This window comes from Mytilus californianus, unplaced genomic scaffold (genome assembly GCF_021869535.1).
Source record: "Mytilus californianus isolate M0D057914Y unplaced genomic scaffold, xbMytCali1.0.p SCAF_11, whole genome shotgun sequence".
Classification (NCBI taxonomy): domain Eukaryota; kingdom Metazoa; phylum Mollusca; class Bivalvia; order Mytilida; family Mytilidae; genus Mytilus; species Mytilus californianus.
In genome coordinates, this window is record NW_026262593.1 from 60,084,737 (window position 1) to 60,099,118 (window position 14,382).

General features: G+C 34.9%; 1 protein-coding gene across 2 annotated transcripts in view; it reads left to right on the forward strand.

The window, feature by feature from the left end:
* The first annotated feature begins 7,646 nt into the window (after window positions 1–7,646).
* Window positions 7,647–14,382, forward strand: part of LOC127720427 (uncharacterized) — a 38,296-nt gene continuing 31,560 nt past the window's right edge. For both annotated transcript variants that reach the window (XM_052227015.1, XM_052227016.1), the window contains exon 1: window positions 7,647–7,709. In XM_052227015.1, coding sequence (XP_052082975.1) covers window positions 7,690–7,709 — 20 coding nt within the window. In that variant the 5' untranslated portion in view covers window positions 7,647–7,689. The remainder of the gene's footprint in view (window positions 7,710–14,382) is intronic.

The following is a 14,382-nucleotide window of genomic DNA, read 5'->3' on the forward strand; positions in this document are numbered from 1 at the left end:
TAAGGAAGAGGCACAAATTCAAGGAGAAGCTACTAGGTCCGTCACCCATATACTGGATAACGTTACTGATACTCAGTCAAATTGTTTTTTAGAACTTTGCCAGAAACCTCCGATGATCCCATAGCACAGGAACATTCTGCGCTTCTAGGAATAGCTATGTTCAACTGTAAAAATGTATATAACTCGCAAGCTTATATAAAGAACATTTTAGATTTCAGTGATTTTATATGTATCCAAGAACATTAGCTGTTCAAATTTAAACAAGAAAATATTGGTGACCTCTTTAGTAGAACTTCATGGACATGCAAACCTGTTGATGAAAACAATCCAAAACCCCTAGAGGATATGGTGGAGTAGCTATTCTTTGGAAACAAAGCATGGACCACCTCGTAGAAAAAATTGAGGATGGATCAGAAAGAGTCGTATTAAACTGAAAGTTAAATCAAAACCAATTTTATTATTATGTGCGTACATGCCTTGTAATGGATCAATATATACAAGCAAACAACCATTTCAAAGAATGTTTAGATCAGCTTCGTGAGATAATTATCAAATACTCAGATACATGTACCCCAGTTTTATGTGGCGACTGGAACTGTGATTTGATGAAATCCTCAAACAAGCCGGCAAGATCAATCTGGATGGAAGAATTTCTGAACTCTAAGAAACTCGCATTTAAATCTACTCCTCTAACATTCATTCATCCAAACGGCAATGAGTCATCTACAAGTGATTACATCTTTGTGCATAGCAACTTGGCCGACAAAGTCTATAACACCATAAGACTAGATATGTTACCAAATAATACCTCCGATCATTATCCTTTATTAACAGAAATTGAAATAGAAATGGAATCTGGGAAAGAAAAAGATAAGAATTTTACTTCAAACAAAATAAAATGGGATAAAATCGATTTACTTCAATATCAAGAATGTCTAACCAAAAGCCTACAAGAAAATATAATTGATTACAAAATGATCCAAATGCAATAACTAAACTAATGGATACCATCGTAGTTACTCAAGAAAGTATTGTACCAACATAAAAAAAATCATCACAACGTAACAAACATATATGAAATGATGAGATAGAAATTTCAATAAAAATGAATAAGACAGCACTCTATGAAAGGAAAATGGAGGGGAAACCACACATTGGTGAAACCATGGAAGTATTATATTGACAGGAACTACAACGATTAATTAGCACTTATTTATAACCCGGGTAGCACTGTAGAAAAGATATGGAAACTGTCTTATTAGTACGCTGTCGTTAATTTCTTTTGTGACTATCTGCGATGCCGCGGTCATAAATTGACCAGATGCTTCTTATCAATCACGTGGTTTTTATCTAGACAGATTTACATCAATACCTGTCGGAAAACACCTTTACTTATTTCAATCGCGTAGGTTGACATTTATCATGAACAACTTATTGAAACAAATCGACTAATGCATAAAAAATGAAAATCGGCCCAGAATTAATTATTCTACAACGATTCAAAATAGTGAGTGACATTATTTTATTTCTTCAGGGGTTAAGTAGAAATTTTCAGTTTTAAATGCTAAAATTAATCGATCAAGGACTTAATATCACAGAAATTATACATAACAAATATAGTTAAAAAGAAGACGCACCTCGTTATTTATAAAAAAAAAATGATATATATATAAGTGGGTTTAAATTTTTTGACATTTGTGAAATTCAAAACTGCTAAAATATTCGTATTTGAACGAATTTTATCCGATGATATGCATCCGGTGTCAGTATTTCTATTTGTCATTTATGAATGTGCCAATCTTGACTTATGATTTGACCCGTATTTATCAATTTGAGAAAAAAACGAGACTTATAAAATGTTATGGAATAACCAAAGCATCTCTAAAATAATATTTTATCACTATCTGTCCAAATGATACTAGAAAATATTATTGAACAGTTGTAGTACTTACAAAATTTCAACACATCGGGGCTCAGCTGAAACATTCGTATACCAACCAATGATTTGGATTTAGAGCGAAGCTTGATAATTCCTACATTTATTTCAAATCTCTTTAATCTTTAATTTTTATCAGAAGAATCATTTTACAATCGTCTTAAATATGCATGAAATGTGTGCCACTGGAGTAAGCAGTAATTATACATGTTATATATATAATCACAACTTGCGATATATATTACATTTAGTGCAATTTCTTCCGAAAAAAAAATCAATAAACATGGGGCATTTATTCAATTAATATGGTACAAATTTCCATCGTTAATGTGTTTTTCTATAGAATTAATGATGTCTCGCACAAATCCATCAATCTATCAATCGGCACACATATGCAGATGTCGGGTAACGGAAACTGCCTATGTTTGCCGATTGCTGTTTCCTAAGAATTTATCACAACTTTCGATTTCTTCGTTTGTTTCCGCAATCGCGAAAGCAACGGAGAATGACGATTTTGTAGGGCACCACACGCTGGTGTGTAAATAACGTGCCATGTTTCAAGTTAATTAACATGTCATTAAATTGCGCGCGGCATCGCAGATGAAACGTTTGAAGACGCGTAGTAGTAGTTCCTGTCAATATAATACTTCCATGGTGAAACTATGCAAGTTAGAAAAAGAACCAAGAAACAACTACGAAAAGCCAGAAGACAAGAAATCGCACGGCAAAGAGACGAATCATTACAGACAATTATGAACGCAAAACAAAGAGATAGTAAAATCTTTCACAAACTAGTTAATGCGCAGAGGAAGTCGAAAACAAATGGCATCTCAGATCTTTGTGTAGAAGATAAAACCTATTCTACAAGAGAAGAGATGCTCCAAGGCTGGAATGAGCATTTTAGCAAGCTTGCAACACCTGAAACTGCTGATCTCAAATCTGATTATACCAACAAAAAACTTGATATTGATATCATGGAAGAAATCTGCAAAGAAAATGCGGAACCCCTGGTCTTTACATCAGAAGAAGTTGACAAAGCTATAAACCAGCTTTGACCTATAAAGGTTTACTTTTATAAATTTTGACTTGGATGGAGAGTTGTCTCATTGGCACTCATACCACATCTTCTTATATCTATTAACACCAACAAAGCGCCAGATATATATGGCATAACAGCAGAACACATTAGATATGGCGGCGATGCTTTACTACAAGGAATTACCTCAATAATTAACAACATATGCAAGGAAGCCTCAGTTCCAGATTGCCTAAAACATGGAATACTAACCCCAATCTTCAAAAATAAAGGGTTACCAACAGATGCAAAAAAAATTACCGTGGTATCACTGTACTCCCAATCATCGGGGAAATACTAGAAATACTTCTCAGACAACTGATCAGTGATATCATTGAAATTCTCCAAAATCGTCTTCAAAGGGGCTTTACCCCAGGAGTTTCTCCACTATACAGTGCTCTCATACTATTAGAATCAATTGCAGAATCCATGGACCAAAAATTACCCGTCTTTGTAACTCTACTGGATGCTAAGGCTGTCAACCACGATAGCATGCATCGTAAACTCTTCTTATCAGGAGTAGGTGGAACACTCGATCTGGCTCTTAATACGCCAACTTAGTACTTATGCCATAACCTCCATCAAATGGAATGGTTTAATATCAAATCCATTCCCTGTTCACCAAGGAGTAAGACAAGATGGAATACTCAGCACCGAACTCTATAAAGTATATAAATGACATTCTGGACCAACTGGAAAATAGCGGTCTCGGTTCTTACATTGGGAATATATATTGTGGTTTGCCAACCTGCGCTGATGATGTTGCCCTGGTTGCAAATTCATCTTCAGATCTCCAGTCAATGATAAGTACGATTATTACTTACAGATGTTGGTATTCTGATTTTCTGCTGTCATATTCTCTTGACTGCTCATCTTCCTTCATCTCTGAATCCCTGTCGCTCTCTGCCGGTGCTTTGATGTCTTCAGATGGTTTCAACCTTCACCAGATGTTTCGACACTGTACCATTACATCCTCCGGTTGGCGGGTCAGTAGAGGTGGCCAAACCTCTACTCATCAGCACTCTGCTCCCAGCTCAGATCATCTCGGCGATGCCATAACCAGCAAGATGAACGGTCTGCTGCTTCCCCTAGCTGTCTTACTGCTGTTTTTCTTGCCTTTCCGACTATTCCCATTGCATGTAGCATCCTCCATACTGACTGTGCAGGAAAACCTCTGCAGCCTACTTCTACTAGGAACAGCCACGCTTTCTAATCTCTCTCTCTCTACATGTTGTCATCAGCCCTGTGTACTTTTCCTTCTTCCGCTGGTATGCCTCTTCACATCTCTCTTCCCAAGGAACTGTCAGTTCTATTGCAACTATCATCTTTGACGACTGTGACCAAACTACAATGTCTGGGCGTAGGGTTGTCTGTACGCATTCTGGAAACACAAGCTTCTTGCCAATGTCAGCCCTCATGTTCCATTCACTGCCCTTGTCCAAGATGAAGTGCTGTTGTGACTTTATTGCATGTCCCGTATCTCCTTCTCTGACGAATCTGATCTGATTTGCCTCTGTTTTTGATGGTCTCTTCTTTCTTCTCTAAATATCAAGGATCTCTGCCAGATGTTTTAGGACCTTGTCGAGCCGCCATCGATATCTTCCCTGTGTCAGAGCAACCTTGCAGCCTGAAAGTATATGTGCCATAGTGCCTCTTTCACCACATAACTTGCAGCTTGGTTCTTTTATCAGTCCCCACTGGTGTAAGTTTGAAGGGGAAGAAAATACTGCTTTTGTCCTTCTTTGTTCTTCTTCTACTGTTCTTATTTCTGACTGCACCACGCTGCTCTTCTCTTTTGGTGTTGCCTTTGACCACTGTTGGAAATGTGTCATTCCTAAGCCTTGTCTACCAGTACAGGTGTTGCCAACTATGTCTTTGTGATGAAGAATACTTTCTGCTTGATCTACTGCAGTTCTTGCTGACCATTTCCGCCCAGTACGTGTCTGGATTCCAGCCTTACTGATCTTGCTATCCTTTGAGTCTCTGAGAGTCATAACAAGTCAGCTCTTTGATACCTTGTATTCCTCCAAAGTTTATGTTAAAGGTAGCTGGAGTTGTGATGATCTACTGTAAAGACCTATGGCTGTAAAACTTGGTGGTACTCCTAGCCATCTTCTGAGGTGACTGTTTATCTTTCTTTCTATGGCTTCGACTGTTGTTGCTGTCATTTCGTAGATCATGAGAAGCCATGTCAGTCTTGGTAACAGCCCATGTTGGTATATCCAAGCCTTAAACTTCCCAGGCAATCCACTCTTATCTACCTTCTTAAGCCATTCTACAACCTGAGTTTGTACTGTCTTCACACTGGTATTGTCTTTAAGGGTATCATCAACTCATTTTCCAAGGCATTTTATAGGGTTGTCTACTATTGTTGGTATTTCGTCCCCTTGGATCTTAATGCTGGAAATTCGTTGTTATCTGACCCTTTCTCAGTATCATTGATCTTGACTTCCTTGGCTTAAATTTCATTCTGGCCCAAGTAACTACCTCTTCCAGTGCTGACAGTATCCATCTTGCTTGAATATGGAATGAAGTTGTTACTGTAAGGTCATCCATGAACCCTCTTGTTGCTGGTAAAAAAAATCCCTGAATCTGACTTTGGACCTCTTGTTTCTCTTTCTGCTGCCTTCATGATGATATTCATACTCATAATGAATAGTATCGGTGAGATGGTACAAGCCGTAACTATTCCTTTCTCTAACTTCTGCCATGCTGTGGTCTTGTTATCTACGGTAAATCGCAGCTGTATTCCACCAAAATATTTTTACAGTTGAAAACTACAGTATTCATAAAAAATACAAACTCCAACCAACCAAGAGCATTGTACTGAAAAATGTGACCTCCTCAAAAAATACAGACTTCGAATTTGAGATCAATGAGACAGCAATATTTCAGCCAAGTTCAGCTCCTCATATAGGAATTAAACACAGCTCTGACTTAAAGAAAACAATCAACATTCATATTGAAGGAAATATCTCTAAAGCCAGACGAACAATGTATAGCCTGATGGGGGCTGGACTTCATGGAAAGAATGGGCTCAACCCAATTACTTGTCTACACATCTTTCAAATATATATCCTACCTGTTCTTATTTATGGACTAGATATATTACTTCCAGACAAAAAACACATAGAGCCACTAGAAGTATTCTATAGGAAAGCAATCAAACAAATCATATAATTGCCAAACAACACTGCAGATGCAGCTGTCTATACTATGACAGGAGTCATTCCAATACAAGGAACTATACATAAAGCTGTCATAAATATCTACAACAAAATATGTGGCATGGAATCCTCAATAGAAAAGGACCTAGCTGAACGGCAACTACTTATGTCTGGTTTCAACTCTCAAAGCTGGTTCTCAAAAGCAAGATGCATTCTAGCGCAATACAAGCTACCTTCAGCTCATGATCTAATGCTCAATCCGGTCAATAAAAATCGATGGAAAACACAAGTCAAAAAAGCAGTTGACAGTGTCTGGCATGATCAATTAAGAACAAAAGTATTCCTATATAGTTCTCTCAATTATCTATCCACTAATAATATACTCTGGCGAAACACCTATCCTTGTCTTGCAAGTGTTGGCACATCATCTCAGGATATAAGTCGTCTTCAAACAAAACTAAAGCTTCTAACAGGAACCTACTATTTTCAAAGCAACAATTAAAGCTTCATTTAATCAAAATGCTGTAGATCCAACCTGCTTACTGTGCAAAGAATCCGCAGAAACGGTAGATCACTTCCTTCTTGAATGTAAGACTTTGCATGATACCCGCATACCATACCTGCATGAACTGGAAAGCTTTCTTCGTAGCTTTAGAAACTGTACTAAATGCTCAAATCTTACCAACATTGTAATAGACGCACAGCTCATTTTAGATCCGAGTTACTCGCTATGTGCTTGTGGTTGTAGATGCAAATGCACTGACAATTGCTTTATGGTAGAATATATAACCAGAAAACTGTGCTATGCTTTGCATGCTCAAAGAAATGAACTCTTAAAGACCTTCCCGTCCAGCAAGCGTAAAGGTCAGCGACTGTAGCCAATGTACACCCCACGGGGCGTACATTTATTTTTATTTTTTATATTCACAAACCAAGTGTGTATAGACTTCTTGAAAAACTTATTCATTACGAAGTGCTCCTTTGAAGGAGGGATTTCCTAATACAGATACAGAAACAGATAGGCGGTACTCATTACGTTTTCGGAATTACACCACCACTTTCAAAAATCCTGGATCCGCCCCTGTTTTTGTATTTCAACAATATCTCAGGGGCATATAAACGTATTTACACTTTTGGTACTTAGCTATATTTTGCCTCCGAATGACCTTAGATCTACTCCGAATCACCTTTTGACGTCAGGCAACAATCACTTTTTGATTGTGACGTCAAATGTTTTGAATTATGATGTCAAAGTTTACGGGAACCTGTGTGATTTTACGTAATGGCGGACAAATTTGCATACAAGTGTAAATACGTCTATTGCTGACTAAGTCGAATACCCAAACGCGTCGTTAGTTTCATATTGCGTAATCCGAATAATTCATGCCATACACGTAACCGATACAATTAAACTGGAATCCGTTTGTATTAACGCTTCGCTCAAACAAAGTGTAGTAGTCAATCGAGAACCAGCTTATGATACATGTACTGATTCATTGTGCGCAATATATATGATATTTCTACCTTTCAAGTAAGTTTGTGAAAAATGTAGTCGTAACATATCCCTCGTTATAAAAAAATGAAGTGTCAAAAGATACTCAATGATTTTGTTGAAACGATTAACAGTCATAAAAGAGAGGCAAAAGATGCATAACAAATGGCAATGTGACGCACCGGGTATATTTTTATACGACCGCAAAATTTTTTTGGGATCGTATAATGGTATGATGTCGTCGTCCGAAGACACATTGGTTTCCGGACAATAACTTTAGTTTAAGTGAATGGATCTCAATGAAATTTTTTTAAGAAGGTTCAATACCACAAAAGGAAGGTTGGGATACACCTTATCGCTATTTGTCCGCCATTACTGGACATCACAAAAGTTCCCCTAAAATTTTGACGTCATAATAGAAAATATCTGACGCCACAATGGAAAAGTGATTGTTGTATGACGTCAAAAGTTCAAGCGGGATAGATTCTCGGGTCAAGCGGGAATAGCGATAATTAAAGTGTATTGATTTTTGGGATGATGGTCCAAACCGTTTAGGAATTAGGGCCCAAAAAGGGGCCCAAAACAAGCATTTTTCTAGTTTCAGGATAATATCTTGTGACGTATTTTGATTGCTCTGAAATTGTACCACAATGTTTAATACCACGAGTAGAAGGTTGGAATTCATTTTAGGGTTATTGGGCCAACAGTTTAGGAATTAAGGGCCAAAAAGGGGCCAAAAACAAGCATTTTTCTAGTTTCCAGACAATAACTTGTGTGTAAGTGTATGGATCTCTCTGAAATTGTACTACAACATGTTAAAGACAACATTTCCCCTGCATGGCTGCAGACACCATGACTGAAATATCATCAGGATAAAAGTCAACAGCAGAGTTCTCGAAACATTTTTTTGCCTGGTGGTCCATGAAGAAAATATGAAGGTCCTCACTATCATTCTATTGCAAATTACCAAAATTGTGTTGGTCCTTCCCAAAAATGTGGTGGTCAAATCCCTAGGACCACCACTTATCGAGAACTCTGCAACAGCCTTCAAAAATCCTACTGTCAACTCCTACCTTTGCCAACTCTGTCTCAACCAACTCATACTTTTACCAACTTTTACTACCACCAACTGTGACGTACCAAATTTTCAGTTGTATTCAAATACAATATAGTATTTATTTTCTATCGTATAAATTTTGTATAAGATGAGTGTGTTCAGTGTACGATGGACCTAAAAGCTTATTGAATTGGGTTTTATTTTAGAAAAACATGGAGAAGTTTATAAAAAGAAAAATATTGGAATAAATGCATTAATTTGAATATAAAAGTCCATTCATTGAGGTGTAACTTTAACAATCACTATTTTCGTTAAAAAGAAAAATATGGGTACCATGATTTCCAGAGAACTCACAAGAACTGAATATTGACCTGAGAACCGACAAATGTTACCCGAAAACTTTACTTTATATGGTTTTATATTGCATTTATATATATAAGTATATAATTTGAGCTATAAGTCATTTTTAATCTAAGTATAGAATTTGAGCTATAATAATAAGTCATTTTTACTCAAATAAAAGTATAATTTCACTTCAAAAATCCAATTTGTGTGTTTTGTATACAAGTTCCTTGCACAACGATATATGGCAGACATGATTATTCAAAAGGTAACTAAATAAAAAGAGTAAAAAAGTTCCTAATTATTAGTTTCGTTAATAATGGAAATTTGAAAAGTTAATACATCATTTGTAAGACTTAAATTAAAAAAAAATATGATTAATACTTTTTATACTTTTATTTATCTAGATAGAGTTATATACCTTTTGAATATTTATGTCCACTATATTGTTATCCACACGGAACTTGCATACGAGACACACAAATCGAATTCATGATGTGAAAACAGTATAACACCATATTAAATAAAGATTTTGGGTAACATTCACGTGTCAATAATTAGGTCTCCGAAAATCGTGGGTACCAAAAAAATATGGCTTTTTGACATTTTAAATTTAGTAAAATTCATTGAATGTTTTGTTATTATTATCAGTTAAGTATTTAATATCAATCTATGATCATTTGAAATTAGTTCAACTCATGTAGTAGCTTTATCATATTAAAAAACTATGAAGTCCTCAGAGATAAACTAAAACAAACTTCTTCAACACACACCCAGTGAAAAAATCAGTAAAAAAATTAATATTCCAAAATTTTCTTCAGATTTCAAGCTCAAGATGCATGAAGTGCCTTGTTTACCAAAAAGGAGAAAACTAATGAATGTTACTTCTCATTTAAAGAGATTTAAACAAAGGTCTCGGACATGATCAATTGTGAAATACAAAATTACCATTAAGTGTCAATTTATCTAATTAAATCATACATAAAAATGCTACGAAAATGGGTACCAGTTGGTAGAAGTACGAGTTGGTCGAATACGAATTGGCAAAGGTAAGAGTTGTTGTGTACCCCACCGCCATTGGTCTATCTCACTATATGTCAACTGTGGATTATTCCTGAATTGAGGTACATGTATAATCCACCAATTAATGGTTATTTCTGACCTAATGAAATTATGGCATATGGCCATGGAACATTTATTTTGATGAAGTATTTCCTGTCTTTGAGTAATTTATCAACGTACATAAAATTGAGAATGGAAATGGGGAATGTGTCAAAGAGACAACGACCCGACCATAGAGCAGACAACAGCCGAAGGCCACTAATGGGTCTTCAATGCAGCGAGAAACTCCCGCACCCGGAGGCGTCCTTCAGCTGGCCCCTATTTATAATTGCACCACATTGTGAAGATTTTACCTAAAACACTAATTGCTAAAATTAGCCTACTATCTGACTTTGAATTTTATTAGTCCCCTACCGACGAAGTCGAAGGGGACTTTAGGTTTGCACACGGTCTGTCTGTCTGTCCATCCGTCAGTCCGGCAAATCAGTTTTCAACACTATTTTTTCTTTGTCCTTGAAGATATTGATTTGATATTTGGTGTATTGTTTTATCATGACAGATCAAGTTCGAATTTTGTTCCGGTTTGATGATTTTGTGCAGAGTTATGGTCCTTGGACTTAGAAAATTCACTCAAATAATCAGTTTTCTGCACTTTTTTTGTCATGCTTGAATATATTGAATTGATAATTGGTGCATAGTTTCATTATGACAAGTTACAGATCAAGTTTGAATTTTGTTCCAGTCTGATCATTTTGTGCAGAGTTATGGTCCATGGACATAGAAAATTCACTTAAACATGTTAAATAATCAGTTTTCCACACTTTTTATACGACCGCAAAAAAAATTTTGTGGTCGTATATTGGTATGACGTATTAGTTTTCGCACTCTAACTTTAGTTTAAGTGAATGGATCTCTATGAAATTTTACCATGAGGTTCAATACCACAAAAGGAAGGTGGGGATTGATTTTGGGGGTTATGGTACCAACAGTTAAGGAATTAGGGGCCAAAAAGGGGCCAAAAATAAGCATTTTCTAGTTTCCAGACAATAACTGTGGAATGGTGTATGGATCTCTCTGAAATTATACTACAAGTTCCCATACCACAAAGGGATGGTTAGGATTTGCTTTGGGGGGTTATGGCTCAAACCGTTTAAGAATTAGGGGCAAAAAAGGGGGAAAAACAAGGTTGTCCTGGTTAATGGACAAATACTTTAGTACAAAACATAATTTAAAGCAGTGTAAGGGAGATAAATCAAATACATCATTGAAATTATCTCCCTTACACTGCTTTTAAATTATGTATAAAGTAATGGTTAATGAACAATTAAGATAATTTAAAACAGTGTAAGAGAGGTAATCCAAATACAACGTTTTGGTTACTTCCCTTACACTGCTTTTAAATTATGTTTAAAGAAATGCATATTTATAAAGGAAGACCAGTAAAAATATCTGCAAATGTTGCATCTTTTTTTTTCACAAAAAAATCCATATGAAAGATTTGACACTATATTTTAAATTCTTTTATAAAATAGATTAAGTTAGCACTATGGTAAATTTAAATGGATAATTATGGTTGCAAACTCCATTGGAAATTTGAATTGAGATTATGACCATATCTTGAGGGAAAGAATTTTTTTGGGGAAAAAAGGGGGGGGGGGGGGGGGTAAAAAGAAATTGTGGGGGGTCAATTTTTTCTCATTTCAGATTTCAGAAATTAAAAAGAATTATTCTTCAAATATTATTTTTTTTTCAAATTTCAAATATTGAAAAATTTCAAGAAGTAATCTTTAATTGCACAGTATGGCGCATTAGATTTGTAAAATCTTTGACCACATTTAATTATTTGTTATGCCGAATCTAACCGTGTATTTAGATTTTTAATTTTGGGTCCAGTTTTCAAATTGGTCTACATAAAGGTCCAAAGGGTTCAAAATTAAACTTTGTTTGATTTTAACAAAAAATGAATATATGGGGTTCTTTGATATGCTGAATCTAAACATGTATTTACATTTTTGATTTTTGGCCCAGTTTTCAAGTTGGTTCAAATTGGGGTCCAAAATTAAACTTTGATTTCAACAAAAATTGAATATATGGGGTTCTTTGATATGCTGAATCTAAAAATGTATTTAGATTTTTTATTTGTGGACCCCGCTATCAAATTGGTTCATATTGAGGTCAAAAGGGTCCAAAATTAAACTTTGTTTGATTTCATCAAAAATTGAATTATTGGGGTTCTTTGATATGCCAAATCTAACCGTGTATTTAGATTTTTAATTTTGGGTCCCGTTTTTTAAATTGGTCTACATTAAGGTCCAAAGGGTCCAAAATTAAACTTAGTTTGATTTTAACAAAAATTGAATTCTTGGGGTTCTTTGATATGCTGAATCTAAACATGTGTTTAGATTTTTGATTATGGGCCCAGTTTTCAAGTTGGTCCAAGTTGGGGTCCAAAATTAAACTTTGTTTGATTTCAACAAAAATTGAATATATCGGGTTCTTTGATATGCTGAATCTAAACATGTATTTAGATTTTAGATTTTTGGCCCAGTTTTCAAGTTGGTCCAAATTGGGGTCCAAAATTAAACTTTGTTTGATTTCAACAAAAATTGAATATATGAGGTTCTTTGATATGCTGAATCTAACCATGTATTTAGATTTTTTATTTGTGGACCCCACTATCAAATTGGTTCATATTGAGGTCAAAAGGGTCCAAAATTAAACTTTGTTTGATTTCATCAAAAATTGAATTATTGGGGTTCTTTGATATGCCAAATCTAACTGTGTATTTAGATTTTTAATTTTGGGTCCTGTTTTTTAAATTGGTCTTCATTAAGGTCCAAAGGGTCCAAAATTAAACTTAGTTTGATTTTAACAAAAATTGAATTTTTGGGGTTCTTTGATATGCTGAATCTAAACATGTGTTTAGATTTTTGATTATGGGCCCAGTTTTCAAGTTGGTCCAAGTTGGCGTCCAAAATTAAACTTTGTTTGATTTCAATAAAAATTGAATATATGGGGTTCTTTGATATGCTGAACCGAAACATGTATTTAGATTTTAGATTTTTGGCCCAGTTTTCAAGTTGGTCCAAATTGGGGTCCAAAATTAAACTTTGTTTGATTTCAACAAAAATTGAATATATGGGGTTCTTTGATATGCTGAATCTTACCATGTATTTAGATTTTTTATTTGTGGGCCCGCTATCAAATTGGTTCATATTGAGGTCAAAAGGGTCCAAAATTAAACTTTGTTTGATTTCATCAAAAATTGAATTATTGGGGTTCTTTGATATGCCAAATCTAACCGTGTATTTAGATTTTTAATTTTGGGTCCCGTTTTTTAAATTGGTCTACATTAAGGTCCAAAGGGTCCAAAATTAAACTTAGTTTGATTTTAACAAAAATTGAATTCTTGGGGTTCTTTGATATGCTGAATCTTAATATGTGTTTAGATTTTTGATAATGGGCCCAGTTTTCAAGTTGGTCAAAGATAGGGTCCAGTATTAAAACTTTGTTTGATTTCAACAAAAATTGAATATATGGGGTTCTTTGATATGCTGAATCTAAACATGTATTTAGATTTTTGATTATGGGGCCCAGTTTTCAAGTTGGTCCAAATTGGGGTCCAAAATTAAACTTTTTTTGATTTCAACAAAAATTGAATATATGAGGTTCTTTGATATGCTGAATCTAACCATGTATTTAGATTTTTTATTTGTGGACCCCACTATCAAATTGGTTCATATTGAGGTCAAAAGGGTCCAAAATTAAACTTTGTTTGATTTCATCAAAAATTGAATTATTGGGGTTCTTTGATATGCCAAATCTAACCGTGATTTTAGATTTTTAATTTGGGTCCCGTTTTTTAAATTGGTCTTCATTGAGGTCCAAAGGGTCCAAAATTAAATTTAGTTTGATTTTAACAAAAATTGAATTCTTGGGGTTCTTTGATATGCTGAATCTAAACATGTGTTTAGATTTTTGATTATGGGCCCTGTTTTCAAGTTGGTCCAAGTTGGGGTCCAAAATTAAACTTTTTTTGATTTCAACAAAAATTGAATATATCGGGTTCTTTGATATGCTGAATCTAAACATGTATTTAGATTTTAGATTTTTGGCCCAGTTTTCAAGTTGGTCCAAATTGGGGTCCAAAATTAAACTTTGTTTGATTTCAACAAAAATTGAATATATGAGGTTCTTTGATATGCTGAATCTAACCATGTATTTAGATTTTTTATTTGTGGACCCCACTAT